The following is an 18,519-nucleotide window of genomic DNA, read 5'->3' on the forward strand; positions in this document are numbered from 1 at the left end:
TCTCCTGTTCTTTTGGGAAAAGACCTTTCTTCCCATGAACCATCTGGTATCTCAGTGGTGTGGAAGGGATGAAGTGTAATTAAGCCTTTCATCCATCATCTGTCTGCCTTGTTGGTGTCTAACATGCTGGGCCATCAGGAGAAGCCCCGGAGCAGCAGAGTGAACTGTAGCTCTCACTGACCCCTCCCCGCTCTCAATCCTGATCTCTGGAATCTGAAGCCCCCACAGGCAAGCTGTGCCCTGACTACCCACCACACCCCCACCCTTCTGCAATACCCTCCACCCCCACTGCCACCGCTCCTCTGCCCCCGCCCCAACACCATGGGGCTCAGAAACTGAGTGAACAGCTTGCACCCAGCACTCTGTCTCCTGTAATTAACAACATAGGTTCTTCATGTGTGTTGCCAAGTTCATGTGGACAGCAGCCATTCTGCATTGCGAGGAAACACAGACCGACATAGATGGAAAAAGTGGGGGATTCTAAAGCAAAATAATAGGGTGCAAAATATCAATAAGTTACACTGGAGAAAGATGTTATTTGACCTCAGGCTGAACCTCATGACTGAAAATCTCTAACCAGTTTGGGTGGAATTTACCCAAAAGCTGCCCGAGTGTCGGGCTCTGACTGCAAGCCAGTGTCTATCTCTCCAGATATACTGCCGAGTTTTCACACCTTCCGACAGTCTGAGCGAAATGAACAGGGTGAGCAAAATGAACAGTTCCTCCCAGGGTGGAACCTGATACACAGTCTAGGATCTGACTGTGGAACAGTGCACAGCTGCAGTAAGGAGTTCCCTGGTGTTTAAGTTACCAAGACTACTTTGTGGTTCTTCTTGCACAATATTTCAATAAGTATAATTTAATAATATACAAGATCCTGAGGGGATGTAACAGGGCGGATACCAGCGAGATTGTTTTTAGAACAAAGAAAAGAATAAAGAAAATTCCAGCACAGGAACAGGCCCTTCGGCCCTCCAAACCTGCACTGACCATGCTACCCAACTGAACTAAAACCCCCTACCCTCCCAGGGACCATATCCCTCTATTCCCAGCCTATTCATGGATTATCCAGATGCCCCTTGAACTCTCTATCGTATCTGCTTCCACTACCCCCCCCGGCAACAGGTTCCAGACACCCACCACCCTCTGTGTAAAGAATCTGCCTTCCACATCTCCTTTTGGAAAGATGCAGTTTAATCCGAGATAGTCAGCACGGTTTCGTGAGGGGTAAGTCCTGCCTCACAAATTTGATTGAATTCTTTGAGGAGGTAACTCAGTGTGTAGACGAAGGTAGAGCAGTTGATGTTGTATACATGGATTTTAGTAAGGTGTTTGATAAGGTTCCCCATGGTAGGCTCATGAAGAAAGTAAGGAGGTGTGGGATAGAAGGAAATTTGGCCGATTGGATAAGTAACTGGCTGTATCATAGAAGACAGAGAGTGGTGATGGAAGGAAAATTTTCAGACTGGAGGTCAGTTACCAGCGGTGTACCACAGGGATCAGTGCTGGGTCCTCTGCTATTTGTGATTTTTATCAATGACTTGGAAGAGGGGGCTGAAGGGTGGGTTAGTAAATTTGCTGATGATACTAAGATTGGTGGAGTAGTGGATGAGGTGGAGGGCTCTTGTAGGCTGCAAAGAGACATTGATAGGATGCAGAGCTGGGCCAAAAAGTGACAGATAGAGTTTAACCCTGATAAGTGTGAGGTGATTCATTTTGGTAGGAAAAACTTGAATGTGGATTACAGGGTCAACGGCAGGGTTCTGAGGAATGTGGAGGAACAGAGAGAACTTGAGGTTCATATCCACAGATCTCTGAAGATTGCCACTCAAGTGGATAGAGCCGTGAAGAAGACTTATAGTGTGTTAGAACATAGAACATTACAGCGCAGAACAGGCCCTTCGGCCCACGATGTTGCGCCGACCAGTTAAAAAACAATGACCCTCTAACCTAAACCAAACCCTTTCCATCCATAAACCTATCTCTTAAACGCCCCCAAACTAGGTGCATTTACCACTGCAGCAGGCAGGGCATTCCAATCTCTCACCACCCTCTGGGTAAAGAACCTACCCCTGACATCCGTCCTATAACTACCACCCCTTAATTTAAAGCTATGCCCCCTCGTGCTAGCTTTCTCCATCCGAGGAAAAAGGCTACCACTGTCCACCCTATCTAAACCTCTAATCATCTTATATGTTTCAATAAGGTCCCCTCATAGCCGCCTTCTTTCTAACGAAAACAACCTCAAATCCCTCAGTCTCTCCTCATAGGACCTCCCCTCCATACCAGGCAACATCCTGGTAAACCTCCTCTGCACCCTCTCCAAAGCCTCCACATCCTTCCTATAATGTGGGGACCAGAACTGCACACAATACTCCAAGTGCGGCCGCACCAGAGTTTTGTACAGTTGCAACATGACGCTGCGGCTCCTAAATTCAATCCCCCTACCAATAAACGCCAAGACACCGTATGCCTTCCTAACAACCCTATCTACTTGATTCCCAACTTTCAGGGATCTATGTACACATACACTGTTAGCGCTTAATAACAGGGGGTTTGAGTTTAAGAGTTGTGGGGTTATGCTGCACCTATACCGGACCTTGGTGAGACCACATTTGGAATATTGTGTCCAGTTCTGGTCACCTCACTATAAGAAGGATGTGGAAGCATTGGAGAGAGTGCAGAGGAGATTTACCAGGATGCTGCCTGGTTTGGAGGGTAGGTCTTATGAGGAAAGGTTGAGGGAGCTGAGGCTTTTCTCTTTAGAGCGGAGGAGGATGAGAGGCGACTTAATAGAGGTTTATAAGATGATGAGGGGGATAGATAGAGTGGACGCGCAGAGACTATTTCCTCGGGTGGATGTAGCTGTTACTAGGGGGCATAACTATAAGGCTCATGGTGGGAGATATAGGAGGGATGTCCGAGGTAGATTCTTCACTCAGAGAGTGGTTGGGGTGTGGAATGCACTGCCTGCTGTGATAGTGGAGTCGGACACTTTAGGAACTTTCAAGTGGTTATTGGATAGGCACATGGAGCACACCAGAATGATAGGGACTGGGATAGCTTGATCTTGGGTTTGGACAAAGCTCAGCACAACATTGAGGGCCAAAGGGCCTGTGCTGTGCTGTAATGTTCAATGTTTTCCTTTAAAACTTGCCCCTTGCACCTTAAACCTGTGCCCCCAAGTGATTGACTCTTCCACGCTGGGAAAAAGCTTCTGACTATCCACTCTGTCCATGCTCCTCATAATCTTGTAGACTTCTATCAGGTCTCCCCTCAACCTCCGTCGCTCCAGTGAGAACAAACCAAGTTTCTCCAACCTCTCCTCATAGCTAATGCCCTCCATATCAGGCAACATCCTGGTAAATCTTTTCTGTACCCTCTCCAAAGCCTCCACATCCTTCTGGTAGTGTGGTAACCAGAATTGAACACTATATTCCAAGTGCGGCCTCACTAAGGTTTTATAAAGCTGCAACATGACTTGCCAATTTTTAAACTCAGTGCCCCAGCCAATGAAGTAAAGCATGCCGTATGCCTTCTTGACTACTCCTCCACCTGCATTGCCACTTTCAGTGACCTGTGTACCTGTACACCCAGATCCCTCTGCCTATCAATACTCCTAAAGGTTCTGCCATTTACTGTATATTTCCTATCTGTATTAGACCTTCCGAAATGCATTACCTCACATTTGTCCAGATTAAACTCCATCTGCCATCTCTCCGCCCAGTCCCCAACTGATCTATATCCTGCTGTATCCTCTGATGGTCCTCATTGCTATCCACAAATCCACCAACTTTTGTGTCATCCACAAACTTACTAATCAATCCAGTTACATTTTCCTCCAAATCATTTATATATATTACAAACAGCAAAGGTCCCAGCACTGATCCCTGAGGAACACCACTTGTCACAGCCCTCCATTCAGAAACGCACCCCTTCACTGTTACCCTCGATTCTCTATGACCGAGCCAGTTCAGTATCCACCTTTCCAACTCACCTCTGATCCCATGCAACATCGCTTTCTGTGTTGTGGTTCCTCTTACGGGGGAGACTGAAACCAGGGGACACAATTGAAAAGAAGGGAATTTTCATTTAAAAGGGATTGAGAATTTTTTTCTGTCAGGGCCATGAATCTGTGAAATTCCCTTCCTCAAAGAGTGATGGAGATTGGGTTAATGGATATTTTTAAGGCTGAGTTAGGTTCCTAATTGATATGGGGTCAAAGGGAGTCAAAGTGTATAGGGGGTATTCAGGAAAACAGAGGCCACAATCAGATCAGCCATGATCTTATCAAATGGTGGGCCAGGCTCGAGGGGCTGAATGGCCTAACATGAATTACATTTTCTACAGCGACACCAATTTAATAAAATACATGCACTATGTTTTACTAGTAGGAATTGTGGTGAGTTTGCTGAATATCTGTTGGGGTTAATATGATTGATAGTGAGACTTTTTATAACGTTTGTCTTTCCAGGGGCTTCCAATGAGCAAGATTCAAACAGAAAGCAGAATAAAGAGTCTCTCCCTTCACCTCATGGGCACCTTTCTCAGATTTCATCTCATCTTAAAAACATGTCCCTTTGTTGTAAACCCAACTGTAGCATGCTCGCCAATCCAGTCTATAATGGCTATTGTGAAAAGTGTTATGTTGATGTACAGAGTAAACACTTACAGAGGCTCAAAGTGGGCAGCGACATTCCTACAGATCAACCTGCTTGGGTAAGTTAGGATTTTTTAATTGAAGAACATGATGAGGTGGGGAATAGAAACAATGTGATATGATTTTAACTACATCTCCAATTTGTGGCATGTACTATGTGCTGGTTTTCCAGCTCCCCAGTGACAGCTTTTCCAGTGATCAAGTCAGTTTGCCATTGGCCACCAGCGGGACTGGCAACTTGCATTGCTTGTTGGCCGTGCTGCCGAAGAATCTCTGATGGGGAGCTGGAAAGTCCCAGCCACATGTTCATGAATCATAATCAAAACAGAAAATGCTGGAAGAACCTCCACACTGTCATTAATGTTTCTTCCAGTTTGTTCCCTACGTATCTTTGCAGTCTCTTCTAGCTCCTACCTATCATTGCCTGAAGCTGCTCCACCCCCTTATACAGTGTAAACTTCATCACATTTCTCCCCTTCTTTAGCTCTGAAGAAGGGCCTTATGGATTTGAAATGTAATTTTGTTTCTCTTCACAGATGCTGCCAAATCTGCCCAGTCTTTCGGTATTTTCTGCTTATTTGCCGATTTTCAGAATTCTCAGTGTTTTCCTTTCTTATTGGTGAATAAGTTGGTTTTGTAATATTTTCAGTTGTTAGGGACCAGCGATGTGACTGTGGCAGATTCTGGAGATCTGCTCTTCCTGAATTTCATTTTGTTTCCAATTTTCTGTTTTTCCTTTTCTGCAGTTTGGAAATCTCTTTATCACCTTAAAATAAACACAACATAGAAAAACTGTACAAATCACCTAGCTATCCTGACAACCACCCATTCTACAGGGAGTAATGGCTTATTCCCTTAAACTGAACAGAAACATTAGCCAAACATACAGGATGGCATTGTGGCACAGTGGTTAGCGCTGCTGCCTCACAGCACCAGGGACCAACGTTCAATTCTGGCCTTGGGTCACTGTCTGTGTGGAGTTTGAACGTTCTCCCCATGTCTGAGTGGGTTTCCTCTGGGTGTTCCGGTTTCTTCCCACAGTCCAAAGTTGTGCGGGTTAGGTTGATTGGCCATGATAAATTGCCCCTTAGAGTCTGTGGCATTAGAGGGTGAATACTTGGGGATAGGGCCTGGGGGGAATTGTTGTTGGTGCAGACTCGATGGGCTGAATGGCCTCCTTCTGCACTGTAGGGTTTCTACGAGCACTGAATGGCATGTTTTGTGATGGAGAGGCGGCTCACTGTTGGTCAGATCGTCCAGTCAATGGAGTTCACGGGTTCCTGTACTCTCTGCTGCCAGGAACCTCACAGCATGGGTTCACCATCAGCTGGACAATCCCATCCACAGGAACAGCTGGAATATTCTGACATTGCAAATATAAAATGCTATAGGTTCTAGAAAAGTGCAAAAGATGCTGGAAATACTCAGCAGCTCAGACAGTTTCTGCGGAGAGACAGAGTTCAGGGCAAAAACTGATGAAAGTTTAACTTTGATGATCATCCCCTTCATTGTGTGAGGTTAACTTTATTTCTGTCACCACAGATGCTACCCAGACCCAGCAAACCTGATCAGAAAGAACACAATTCTAATCTATTCTTACACCTTGCATTTGGAAAATTAAATCAATGTTTGAACAAATCAAATACTCACTCTCATTTCCTACAGCAGGATTGTAATGCAGAATTTAATTGATTCAAGGTGGGAGCTTGTTTGAGTGAAGTGGAGTACTTGTTTGATTGTACAGAGAGTTTAGGAGGGTATTTTCTTTTCAGAAGAGGGTAAATAAAAATAACAAAACAAGACAGTCTGTATGAGACAGTGAGAGACTTGCAGCAAAACCCTATTTCTCTGACTGAGTTGAGAATGTTTTGAGATTTCAGTCAAACCAGCAAAACAAAAACTTTATCAACTAAAAGCTGATGGCAAATTTTCCGCTGGAATACAATCTGTGAAAGCAATAATCATTCAATCCACAAAATCTTTTAAAGAGATTTGGCTGAATAACATGCTGTCATTTCAGAGTGATGTGATGTGGCGATCTCACGATCAGAGGTTACCTGAAGGAGGAGAAAATGAACATTTTGCGTTGGAGACAGTGAGAACCAGAAAGGTCAGCAATGCACACTCACAGACATCACAGCTTCACGATTTGTCATCAGCAGATCAACACAGTCCAGAAACAAAGAGAAACCTTTGCAGAACTCACGACTGTGAGCACTTTGGAAATACAAAATGTGATGGATACTGTAACGCCTGTTTCACCACCTCACAGATGCTCAGGAAGTAGATATTTTTGGGCGACAGAAAGGGAAACACCAGCCCATACCTCCCTCTCCCCACCACTTAAGTCACTTGCTCCCAGTTGGGTCTTAGTGTCACCCAGTTTCATTGCTGTTAATTATCACCAGGAAAAATCAAACCTCTTCCAGTAAAACGGAAGCAGAGGATAGAATTTTCAGCTGGAGAATATTCTAAAGGTTAGGTGAATAATGAGTAATGATAAGAAATCAATGTTTTAAAGGAGAATTTGCTTCAACTTCCAAATTCAGTTCATTTTTTAAATAGATCATTGTTACATTCACAGTAAACAGCAAAGCAGGAGATTGTATGATACTGTGTTGGCCCAGTGAAGCATAACGTTGATGCAATGTAATGTAATGTGAAAGTGGTTACGAGAGGGCACAAGATCATTAGAGCTTTGCTCACTCTGTCTCTCTCCCTGTGAGAAATCATCTCACCTCTGGCACTCGTTTCCTGGCAACATAACTTCAATAAGGATCTCACGGGATGGTGACTCATTGACACAAACTCGTTTCTAATCAGCACCAGGAAATACTCCTCAGCACACCACTCCGTGCATCTTTGTGTGGTGGTGGTTTCACCGTCTCACAGGCAATTGCAGACACAGAATTCTAGCTGAATAAAAGAAACTGAGAATTGTTCTTTTTAAGAATTGTGAAGTGCCTCAATTCTGGTTGTAAACTTTTGAGAAATTATAACCACGCAATCTAAAACAGGAATTAAATTGGAAATGTAATTTTGAATTGGTGGGTGGAGCCTTTTTGAAATATTCTGAGAGGATTTGGCAGAATGGATCCTTGGAAGATGTAGTCCACATGTGGGGAATCTAGAACTCAGACTATAATTTAAAAATAAGGAGTTTCCCATTTAAGAGGGAGATGTTTCTTCTCTGAGGGTTGTTAGTATTGGAATTCATGACCCCAGAGAGTGATAGCTGGGCCAGTGAATATATTGTAGACTGAGTCAGACAGATGTTTGATCTCTGGGTGAGTCAAAGGTTATTGGAGGTAGGCAGGAAAGTGGAATTAAAGCCACACTCAGATCACCCGTGACTTTACGGAAAGGTGGAATAAGCATGAAGGGCTGAGGGCCCACTCCTGCTGCTATTTCCTGTGTTTTTATGAGATTGCCAGTTTGTCTAGAATGGTGAATAGTTTTGGGCTGAACCTATGGAAAATTGAGTTTGAGTTTAGCAAAACCCCATTTCACCCAAAAACCATTGAGTAATCAGACTGACAACCTTCTATCCAATCAGGACATGGATTAAATTTAAATCCAGGTTCCCGGGGATGTTTACCATAAACTAGTTGTCACTTTACAGGGACTGTAGAAAAGTGTTTTATTGAGCCAAAATAATTGAAAATGTGCTTGGCTATATTATGTACAAATTGTTTTATTAGTTCTTTGTATTTTTTTTAGTTTTCTATAGATACTTGAGCAGGGATAATTTAAATACTTTAATATTTCATGCATTTCTATAAAACATTGGTTCAATGAAAGGAACTTATTTCTATTGAAAAGAAATACAGAAACTCATTTCAGAATGTGATAATCTGCAGATCAGTAGCTGAACAATAACCAATATCTGCCTGACCTTTCAAACACTAAAAGTCCATTGGCCTTCACAGTGAGTGTCTTTACACCTCGTAGAAATATCTTCCTTTCATTATCAAGTTCATACTTTTTAAAAAGGAGGCAAAGAAAAAGCAAATTTATCTATTTGAAGATTTTCAAGACACAGGTTTCTTCAAATTGGAATGATTCCATCTTTATACTTTTACATGATATTTATTCACTTCTTGCTCTCTAACTGGACTACAACTGAATTATTTTCTTTCTCCTCGACATGGTAAAAACAGGAGAAGAAAGACTAGCAGTAGAGCATATCCTCCATCTCCAGTAATGGTCACCATCTCCACCACTCAATAAAGCTCTAACTCATTTCTCCCAGTTAGTCAGACTCCTGAAAATGCATCCAACATCTGAATTCAGTGATAAAAAGCACACATCACTGTTCTTTAAAAGACAAAACATTATATTATTCCATGAATCACTGCATCTTTTGCTGTTTGAATAATTCAAATCGTGTTCAAATCAAACAGGTGGCAACACCAATATGAACAAGGGACCAAAAGGAAATAGATTTTCTTTTAACAGAGGGTTAGTGTGATCTGTGATCATTCCTAACTTTGTACTCTATCTAAAGCTTCTGTTTCTAATGTTTTCATCAATTATGTTTAAATAATGAAGTTAAATTGTAATCTGATTGTTTTCTGCATAATGGTTAATAATTAATGCAATGCATCCATTTTATCACCTGTGGAACTTATCAACTTTTCAGCATCTATATAAATATCCAACAGTTGAGAAAGGCACCTCTCAAAGCACAATCACAGCCTACATTATAGTCTGCAGATAAACCTCATTCATTAGTTTCAGTTCCTCTGATGACTCAGTTAGTAAAGGGACTGCCCAGTGTGGAACTGACCCATTGACAATAAGTGATGGGAAATCCCAAACTCAACACTGATTGAGCTGAGCTTGGTTCTGGTTAACACCATGGAGCTCAGCGTGGTTCTGCTGGGAGAGGATTGATGATTGTTGTTGATCATTTGTGGCTGATGATGGGAGTTCACTACATTCCCCCCTTGATCCTTTGTTTGATCCCAGCAGGAATGTGAGGAACGTTCGGGGAACAATCGAGGGCTGATGGCATCCTCAGGATGTCACAGTGAGCTTCTGCAACATCCCAAAGTATTTCACAGGAACATTCCCAAAAAGAATTGGACATCAGGCCAGAAAGGAGATATTATGGCTTTGACCAGTTTGGTTTTAAGGAGGAAGTGATGAGGTTTCAGGATGGAATTCCAAAGTTGAGGGCCTGAGCAGCTGAAGGAACCGCCACCAATAGCGGAGCAGTTTAACCAAGGGTGCAAAGAGGCTGGAATTATAGATATCAGAGGGTTAGGGAGATAGGAGAGATTAAAGAGAGGGAGGGGGTTGAAGAACAAAGAAAAGAACAAAGAACAATACAGCACAGGAAACAGGCCCTTTGGCCCTCCAAGCCTGTGCCGCTCATGCGCCCCATTAGATCATTTGTTTGTATCCCTCTATTTCCAGTCTGTTCTTGTGGCAATCTAGATAAGTCTTAAATGATCCCAGTGTGTCTGCCTCAACCACCTTGCATTCCAGCCCCCACCACCCTCTGCGTAAAAGAATGGAGGATTTGAAACTAAGGATTGGATTCTCTGACCTTCCTTCAATATTTTTCTTGGTGATGGGGAGAAGCCACCATTTGCTGGTGGTGGGATCTTCTGGTCCTGCTGTAGTTAATGGGAATTCTTACTGCAGCCATCCCACAGTGCTGGAAACCCACGGCAGGGGCTGTGCTGCTGGAGGGATCAGAGAACCCTGCCATCATGAACGGACAGAGAATTCTGGTCTACAAATGAGGATTTTAAAAATAAGGCATTGTTTAGCTGGAAGGCAATGTCAGACAGTGAACACTGGGGTAATGGGCAAACTGGACTGAGTGAAAATCAGGGCACCAACTACAGAGGTTTGACTGACCTCAAGATTCCTGAAAGTAGAACCTGGGAGACTTAGCAAGAGTACACTGAAATATTCCAATACAGCGATAACAAAGACATGGTGAGGATTTCTAAAGAACATGGCTTGAGGCTGGAGTGAGTCAGCTGATGTTACAGAGTTGGAAACAGACAATCTTAGTCATGTGTTCATGAGTAATTAACCAATCTCCTCTGGGTAGCAGGGGGAAGAGGCAGGGAGGGGGGTCACATTCTTGCAGGGTGCCATTTAACCACCAGGTTTTTATGGGGGATGTTAATTCACTGGGCAGGATTTTTTCACACTGCCTGCCGAGTGTTTCGAGGCAGCGCCATTGGCCAGTGGGGGGGTCTTTTGGTCCTGTCGTCAATACGGCTTTTGGTGAATGCATCTCTCACCACCTGGAAATCTGTGGTAAGGGTTTGCCATTGGGCAGGACAGGAAGATGCTGCCGGCATGAATGGCTGGAGAATTCCAGCCACTATTCCTGGCCAGATGAATTGCCAATTGTGACTAAGATTGATAGATTTACATTAACTACTTGTGGCAGAAACATATCCACAAATTCCTGTTCACTGAGTGCTTCGATTGAATTGTATAGTTAAACAATAGACATTATCTGTTGTATTACTGGGCAGGATTCTCCGATCGCATCTGTGCCCAATCCCACTGCCAGCAAGAACGGAGAATTTTATCTCTCAACCAAAACTCCATTCACTGCAGTGGGGCTGGAAAATCCTAGCCACAAGCAAGGTCAGAGGTTTTCTCCAAGTAACTATCTTTCTTTTAAACGTACAGTTCTTGTGGGTACATGTAGAGTTGTTAAAAATATTGTTCAAATTATTACAAAATAAAATCCATTATTTAGAGAAAGTTATATTTACTTTGTGCTGAAGATGTTTTTCTCTGGAGTTTCAGTTATGGACAAGTGTGTGACCCGGGGTCTGTTTCATTTCCTGAAAGTGTGACTGATGCTTACACAATGGGATGTCCCACTTTGCTCTTGCACATCGCCCGCTTTCCCCAAAAGTACAATTATACTTTTCTGCCAAAATCTCCTACCAAAGCCTCAGATCATTGAATTCATTCCACCACCTTCCTTTAGTCAGCAATCCTAGTTGCTTATATTGGCACAATATACTCATTCTGGATACCATTCCCTCTAACTCTGTATCCAAACCATTGCTACAGAGTAACACAGTCAAATCCTGTGGTATCCCACAACTCATCGCCAACCATCAGAGAAAATGTTTTTAACTCTTATTCTTCCCTTCTAACCAGTGTTTCTGCAACTTACTATCCTCCCAATAACTCAAACCTCTTTTTCTTCTCTGCTGAGGTTTTGTTGTATTAATTTATCCGGAAGGGTGAAGAGGAAGACTCTCATTGTTTCATGGTTTCTTCTTAGTGAATAAGATGTTATCGCACAGATATCGCTGGAGCATATTTGATGTGATGTAATATTCCATTCAGAGGATATAATTAGACATATAAAAATGTTGACTCTGGAACTCCTTGGGGACTGTTGACACCAGTGTAAATAGTCAGGACAAACATACTTTTAATGTCCTGAGGAGTCGCTAACACATGAGTGACCCTGACAAAGGATTTAAAATTAGACTTGGTTCTAACTGATACCCCTCTCTAATACATTGTATTTAAGAGTTTTCTTTGCCTCTTTGACCTGATTCAATAAGTATTAGCAAAACGTCTTCAAACTTTATAGAGTTAAAGGGTGTATAACACTACTTGGAAAAATCTTCCATGTGAAAGGAATAGGGATTAATGGCAATATCCTACATCAAAAAACTCAATTTTCCAACACTTGCTGACAAAAATAACAATTTTTCACAATATTTCCTCAAATCTCAACAACTCTTCAAACTAGACGCATGTTCCCATTACATTGTGATCGACTTTTCCTGGAGAAACTGTTCCAGAACGGAGATGGAGACTCTGTCAGCATCACTCTCTGAGAGATTGCATTGGGTTTAAGTTTATAGTTTCAGTCTTCGTTATCAGGTATTTTTGCAGCGTGTGTAACTGCAGATGGACAACTTTAATGGTAATAGTGAAATGTCTGAATGTTTGGAGTGTGACCTGACTGATGATGGTGTATCTCCCAGTTAATCTCCACTGGGCAAAGGTGCAAAGCGTTCCTGAAACCAGTAAACTGGTACCCACCCACGTATGTTCGGAAACAGGGCACTGAACCAACAGAATTCCCTCTGGGTTCCACCTGCCAGGACCTGAGAGTAATTTTAAGTGGGGGTAGGTAATGCCTTACATGGGAAGCCCACCCTTGCCCCAATTCAGGGTCTTTAGTGGCCAATTATTGGCTTTTTTCCACCCAGCCTTGATTGCTAGGTTCCGTACAGCTCAGTGGGGAAATGCCAGAAATTAAAGGAATTTGAACTCAGACAGAGGGAGGAGTGGGCCCCTCCATCAGAACCCCCTCCTGCTTGGGGAGGTGCCCTCCCCTTAAGGTCCAGTGACCTCCAGAATCTCCTCCTCACTATTCATCCAGCCTATCACTTGAGATCCCAACTTCTCCCCACACAGGACTGTAGGTGGGGCTTTAAACTAATTTGGGGGGGGGGGGAGGGTGAGAGGGTAGGTGACATTACAGGGTCTAAAGTTAAGGAGAGGGTACAGGTAAGGAAAGAGGCCGAGGATGTCCCAATAATAAAGGGAGTAGGGGGCGTGAGTATGGTTGGTGGCGTTCAGGCAAATAGGGTCCAGGTGAAGGCTGGGATGAAGGCACTTTATCTGAATGCACGAAGCATTCGGAATAAAGTGGATGAGCTGGTGGCGCAGATCAGCACAAATGGATATGATCTGGTGACCATTACAGAGATGTGGCTGCAGGGTGACAGGGACTGGGAGCTGAATGTACAGGGGTATCAAGTGTTTAGGAAGGATAGGCGGGAGGAAAAAGGGGGGGGCGTAGCTCTGCTGGTTAAGGATAGCATCAGGGTGGTAGCAAGGGATGATATAGGAACCAAAGAGCAAAAAGTGGAATCGTTGTGGGTGGAGATTAGGAACAGCAAAGGGAGGAAGACGCTGGTGGGTGTCGTCTATAGGCCCCCAAATAATGATCTGGAGGTGGGGCGGGCTGTTAACGCGCAAATAAATGCGACGTGCAGGAATGGGACGGCGATAATTATGGGGGATTTCAATCTACATATTGATTGGTGGACCCATGTTGGACGCGGTGGGCTCGAGGAGGAGTTCTTGGAATGCTGCCAGGATAGTTTCCTTGAACAGTGTGTGTTGGAGCTGACAAGGGAGCGAGCTATCTTGGATCTGGTGCTATGTAATGAGGCGGGTAGAATTAGGGACCTTGTGGTGAAGGATCCTCTTGGGGAGAGTGATCATTGTACGGTGGAGTTTCTGATGCAGATGGAGGAGGAGAAAGTGGGTTCCCGGACATGCGTCCTTTGTTTGAACAGAGGGGCGTACGGTAGGATGAGAGAGGAATTGGCGAATGTTGACTGGGGGAGCGCGTTGGAAGGTAGGTCTACTGAGGAGCAGTGGAGGATCTTTAAGGAGATCTATCTTGGTGCTCAGCAGAAATTTATTCCGATGGTTAAAAAGGACCGTAGGAGGAGAGGTAATAATCCGTGGATAACGAAGGAGGTGAAGGAAAGTGTTAAATTAAAAGCGGAGGCGTTTAGAGTAGCTAAGAGTAGTGGGCGAGAAGAGGATTGGGAGAGGTTTAAAAGTCAACAAAGAATGACGAAGAAGTTGATAAAGAAGGGTAGGAGAAACTATGAAGCTGGGCTAGCGCTTAATATAAAAAAGGATAGCAAGAGTTTTTATAAGTATATAAAAAGGAAGAGGCTGGCTAGGGTGAACGTTGGACCCTTAGAGGATGAGAGGGGGGACTTAGTGGTAGGGGATGGGGAAATGGCTGAGGCCTTGAATAACTTTTTTGTTTCGGTCTTCACGGAGGAGGACGTGAATAATTTGCCAGGTGTTAGCGATGGAAAGATGGTAGGAGTGGAGGGCCTGAATGACATTATTGTTACTAGAAAGGCGGTGCTCAACAGACTGGAGGGGGCTGATTGTGGACAAGTCCCCAGGACTGGATGGAATGCATCCGAGGGTCCTGAAAGAAATGGCGGAGGTGATAGTGGATGCCTTGGTGGTTATTTTCCAAACGTCGCTGGATTCCGGGGAAGTGCCGGAAGATTGGAAAACGGCTAATGTTACACCGTTGTTTAAGAAGGGTGGCAGGCAAAAGGCAGGGAATTATAGGCCGGTTAGTTTAACGTCTGTTGTAGGTAAAATGTTAGAATCCGTGATCAAGGAGGAAATAGCGAGGCATCTTGAAGGGAATTGCTTGATAGAGCAGACGCAGCACGGTTTCGTTAAGGGGAAGTCGTATCTGACAAATTTATTGGAGTTCTATGAGGATGTGTCTAGGATGGTGGATAGAGGAGAGCTGGTGGATGTGGTCTTTCTTGATTTTCAGAAGGCGTTTGACAAGGTACCTCACAAGAGGTTATTGCAGGAGGTCAAGGGACATGGAGTTGGGGGTAGGGTGTTAGCGTGGATAGAGGATTGGCTGTCAAATAGGAGGCAAAGAGTGGGGGTTAATGGGTGCTATTCGGATTGGCGGTTGGTGACTAGTGGAGTGCCCCAGGGGTCGGTGCTGGGGCCTCAGCTATTTACCATTTATATAGATGATCTGGAGGAGGGAACCAAGTGTAGGGTGTCGAAATTTGCTGATGACACCAAGATTGGTGGAACGGCAAATTGCGCGGAGGGTGTGGAGAGTCTGCAGAAGGATCTAGATAGGCTGGGCGAATGGGCCAGGAACTGGCAAATGGAATTTAATGTTGGCAAGTGCGAGGTGGTCCACTTTGGTAGGAATAATGGTAGGAAGGACTATTACTTATGTGGCGAAAAACTGCAGCAGGCGATGGTGCAGAGGGACCTCGGGGTCCTTGTGCATGAGTCGCAAAAACCCAGCCAGCAGGTGGTCAGGAAGGCTAATGGGATGCTGGCCTTCATAGCGAGGGGGATTGAATATAAAAGTAGGGAGGTCTTGCTGCAGCTGTATAGGGCATTGGTGAGGCCGCAGCTGGAGTACTGTGTGCAGTTTTGGGCGCCGCACTTACGCAAGGATATTTTGGCCTTGGAGGGAGTGCAGAGGAGGTTTACTAGGCTGATGCCGGAGTTGAGGGGGTTGAGCTATGAGTAGAGGCTGAATAAACTAGGCTTGTACTCGTTGGAGTTTAGAAGAATGAGGGGAGATCTCATTGAGACATATAAGATGATGAATGGGATGGATAGGATAGAGGTGGAGAGACTCTTCCCGCTCAGAAAGGACAGTAGGACTAGAGGGCACAGCCTCAAGATAAAGGGGGGGTGGTTTAGAACGGAGTTGAGGAGGAACTTCTTCACTCAAAGGGTAGTGAATCTCTGGAATTCTCTGCCCGTTGAGGTGGTGGAGGCTGCCTCGCTAAATATTTTTAAGACGCGGGTTGATGGGTTTTTGATAAGCGAGGGGATTAAGGGTTATGGGGAGAGGGCGGGAATGTGGAACTGAGCCACGACAGATCAGCCATGATCTTATTGAATGGCGGGGCAGGCTCGAAGGGCTAGATGGCCTACTCCTGCTCCTATTTCTTATTATCTTATGTTCTTATGTTCAAACCCCAAGGCCACCCCTTCCCTCCCCACCTGGACCCCTGACAGTCACATTTGTCTCTGGTTCACTGGATTAGGTTCTGGAAGCTTCTTGAAGTGCTTCCTCCGCACTGCAGTGCTGTTCCTGGAGGGATGGTCAGACTGCTGATGAATCTGATTGGCCAGCAGCTCTCCAAGGTAGGATGTCCAGTGAAGGTGTGGGTAGAAGTCCCACCCACTGGCATCGATGCTAATTACAATTGTGGGGCAGAGGGGTGGGGGCGTGTTCCCCAATGACAGCTCAGCTCAGTGCCATCCTAAACATTCTGGCTGTTGAGTCTTTTTTATGTGATTGTCATTTAATGTGGACCTGAAGATTTCCCAGAGGGTGGTTCTGGGCTGCAAAGGGAGTTATTCATTCCAGGGAATTCTCAATAGAATAGAGAAGTTATTCCCACCAGCAGAGATCAAACAAGTTTGGGACAAATAACAAAAAGTCTCTGAAAGGCAGGAAGCAATCCTGTTAAGGGTTGTTTACATCACCGGGTTTACCATCCAGCAGCCAATTACTGCCTTTGCTTTGAAATGGTTGACCAACAATAATGAAGTTCAAATACAGACAACAAAGAGAATCTCCTTCCAAATTCATCACGTTGGTCTAACGCAGACCCAAAAACATCAACTGGCACCCATTGGCTAGACTTTAACTGGCACTTGCAGAATGGCATTCTCTGCATGGCCTCGGGCGGGATTTTACGTCAGGCCACATGGGCAGGTGAGGCAGTAAAATTCCGTTATTGTGATCCTTTCTCCAACGGGAGATCTTTGGTACCAAATCAAACTTTTTACAACTGACTCACACAACTCATCAGGTCAACATTATGCCGGATGAAAGAATTCCCTTCTAAGGACAAGGTAAGTGATTCCTTACTTTACTCGTCCTCCTTTTCCCCTTTCTCCTCTCACTCACTCTCAAAATGTTAAATATTTGGGACTGTTTGGAGTCGGCCTTCACCTCACCACTCAGATATTCAGATTTTCATTAAGAATTGAACATTGCTGGGTGCTCTGTCACTCCTGTGTAATTAGAATGATGTGATCTTGCTACATCTTTATTCTCTGTGTCAGAGTTAAAGGGTTAAGTTAAGTGCTGACTCAATATGTGGTGTATGGTTCAAACAGGAAAGTTATTCCATTGTGAAAAATTTGTTCTTATGTCTACTGATTTCAACACTGCCTGAGCTGTGGGTGTAAAGCCAGTGTTTAACTTTACACTTCTTACAGCCTAGGAGTTCCCCCATTATCTTTCAACCATTACATCATTATTAAGAGATTTTTTCCATTACCACACAACCACATCCTCCTGTTCTGTTTTTTGCCACCACAGTGACATGGTTCTGTGCTGCTGATACTCAGAATGGGGTGTACAGTCTGTGAGGTGAGTACATTTAACCCTTTGTTGTTCCGTGTCCTTGTACAAGGAGCTACGTGGAATTTTGAAAATGATGATAATAAAAAATATAACATTGCATTCCTATCTCCCGCCCACCTCTAAACAAGAGGGGCCAGTAGAAGATTACACTTTATAAATAATGTTAAAATATTTATTTGCACAAAGGAAATCCTATTTCTGAAAATGTATTTATGGAGCTGTGAAATCATTCTGCAATGTAACAATTTCCAGTCTTGTAATGAGATTGAATTAATGAATTATTCCATCACCATTTAGTTTTCTTCTAACATGAATTATACTTGCAACAAGAAGCAATTTCTGTGAGTGTACCCAATCGCCTCTCAGCCCCTTGAGGAGGTATTAGTGAGTGGATGAGGGGTGTGTAGTGATGTAGTGATGGACCTGATGTTCCAAGGCTGGAGTGCAGCTGCATTTTGAGGGAGCAGAGAAGAGGAAGCCTCCTGTAAACAGAGAAATGTCAAAAGCAGCCTCCTGCTTTATCTCTTGGCAATGTTAATCTCACAGTAGGACAGCAGACTTTTGTTATTAACTAAAGTGAGTCTATTCCCAGGGGCAAAACCCAGAAGATGCATCAGAATTTTAAGGTTGAAGTTTGTTTACGAGTAACACAATACTTAGTGCATGTATTTCTGCGATGGTTATGAAATCCACACTGCAGCCTCCTAAATTTGTGCAAAGAGATTCACATCCTGCTGGTTCAATCATAGAGTCACAGTCATAAAGTCATAGAGGTTTACAGCATGGAAACAGGCCCTTCAGCCCAACTTGTCCATACTGCCCTTTGTTTAACCCCTAGGCTAGGGGTTTAATTGCCCATATTTGGCCCATATCCCTCTATACCCATCTTACCCATGTAACTGTCTAAATGCTTTTTAAAAGT

At 44.1% G+C, this 18,519-nt stretch overlaps 1 protein-coding gene across 2 annotated transcripts in view; it reads left to right on the plus strand.

Moving 5' to 3' along the window:
* Positions 1-17,658, plus strand: part of LOC145357934 (tumor necrosis factor alpha-induced protein 3-like) — a 43,798-nt gene extending 26,140 nt beyond the window's left edge. The window contains exons 7-10 of one of the 2 annotated variants that reach the window (XM_080211518.1): positions 4,475-4,719; positions 6,681-6,770; positions 11,167-11,281; positions 17,553-17,658. In XM_080211518.1, coding sequence (XP_080067644.1) covers positions 4,475-4,719; positions 6,681-6,770; positions 11,167-11,281; positions 17,553-17,602 — 500 coding nt within the window. In that variant the 3' untranslated portion in view covers positions 17,603-17,658. Of the gene's footprint in view, positions 1-4,474; positions 4,720-6,680; positions 11,283-17,552 lie in introns of those variants that run through there. The other variant, XM_080211517.1, reaches the window with a different exon arrangement.
* Positions 17,659-18,519: the final 861 nt, after the last annotated feature.

The sequence above is a fragment of the Carcharhinus amblyrhynchos genome, chromosome 24 (assembly GCF_965287045.1).
Source record: "Carcharhinus amblyrhynchos chromosome 24, sCarAmb.v2.hapA, whole genome shotgun sequence".
Lineage (NCBI taxonomy): Eukaryota > Metazoa > Chordata > Chondrichthyes > Carcharhiniformes > Carcharhinidae > Carcharhinus > Carcharhinus amblyrhynchos.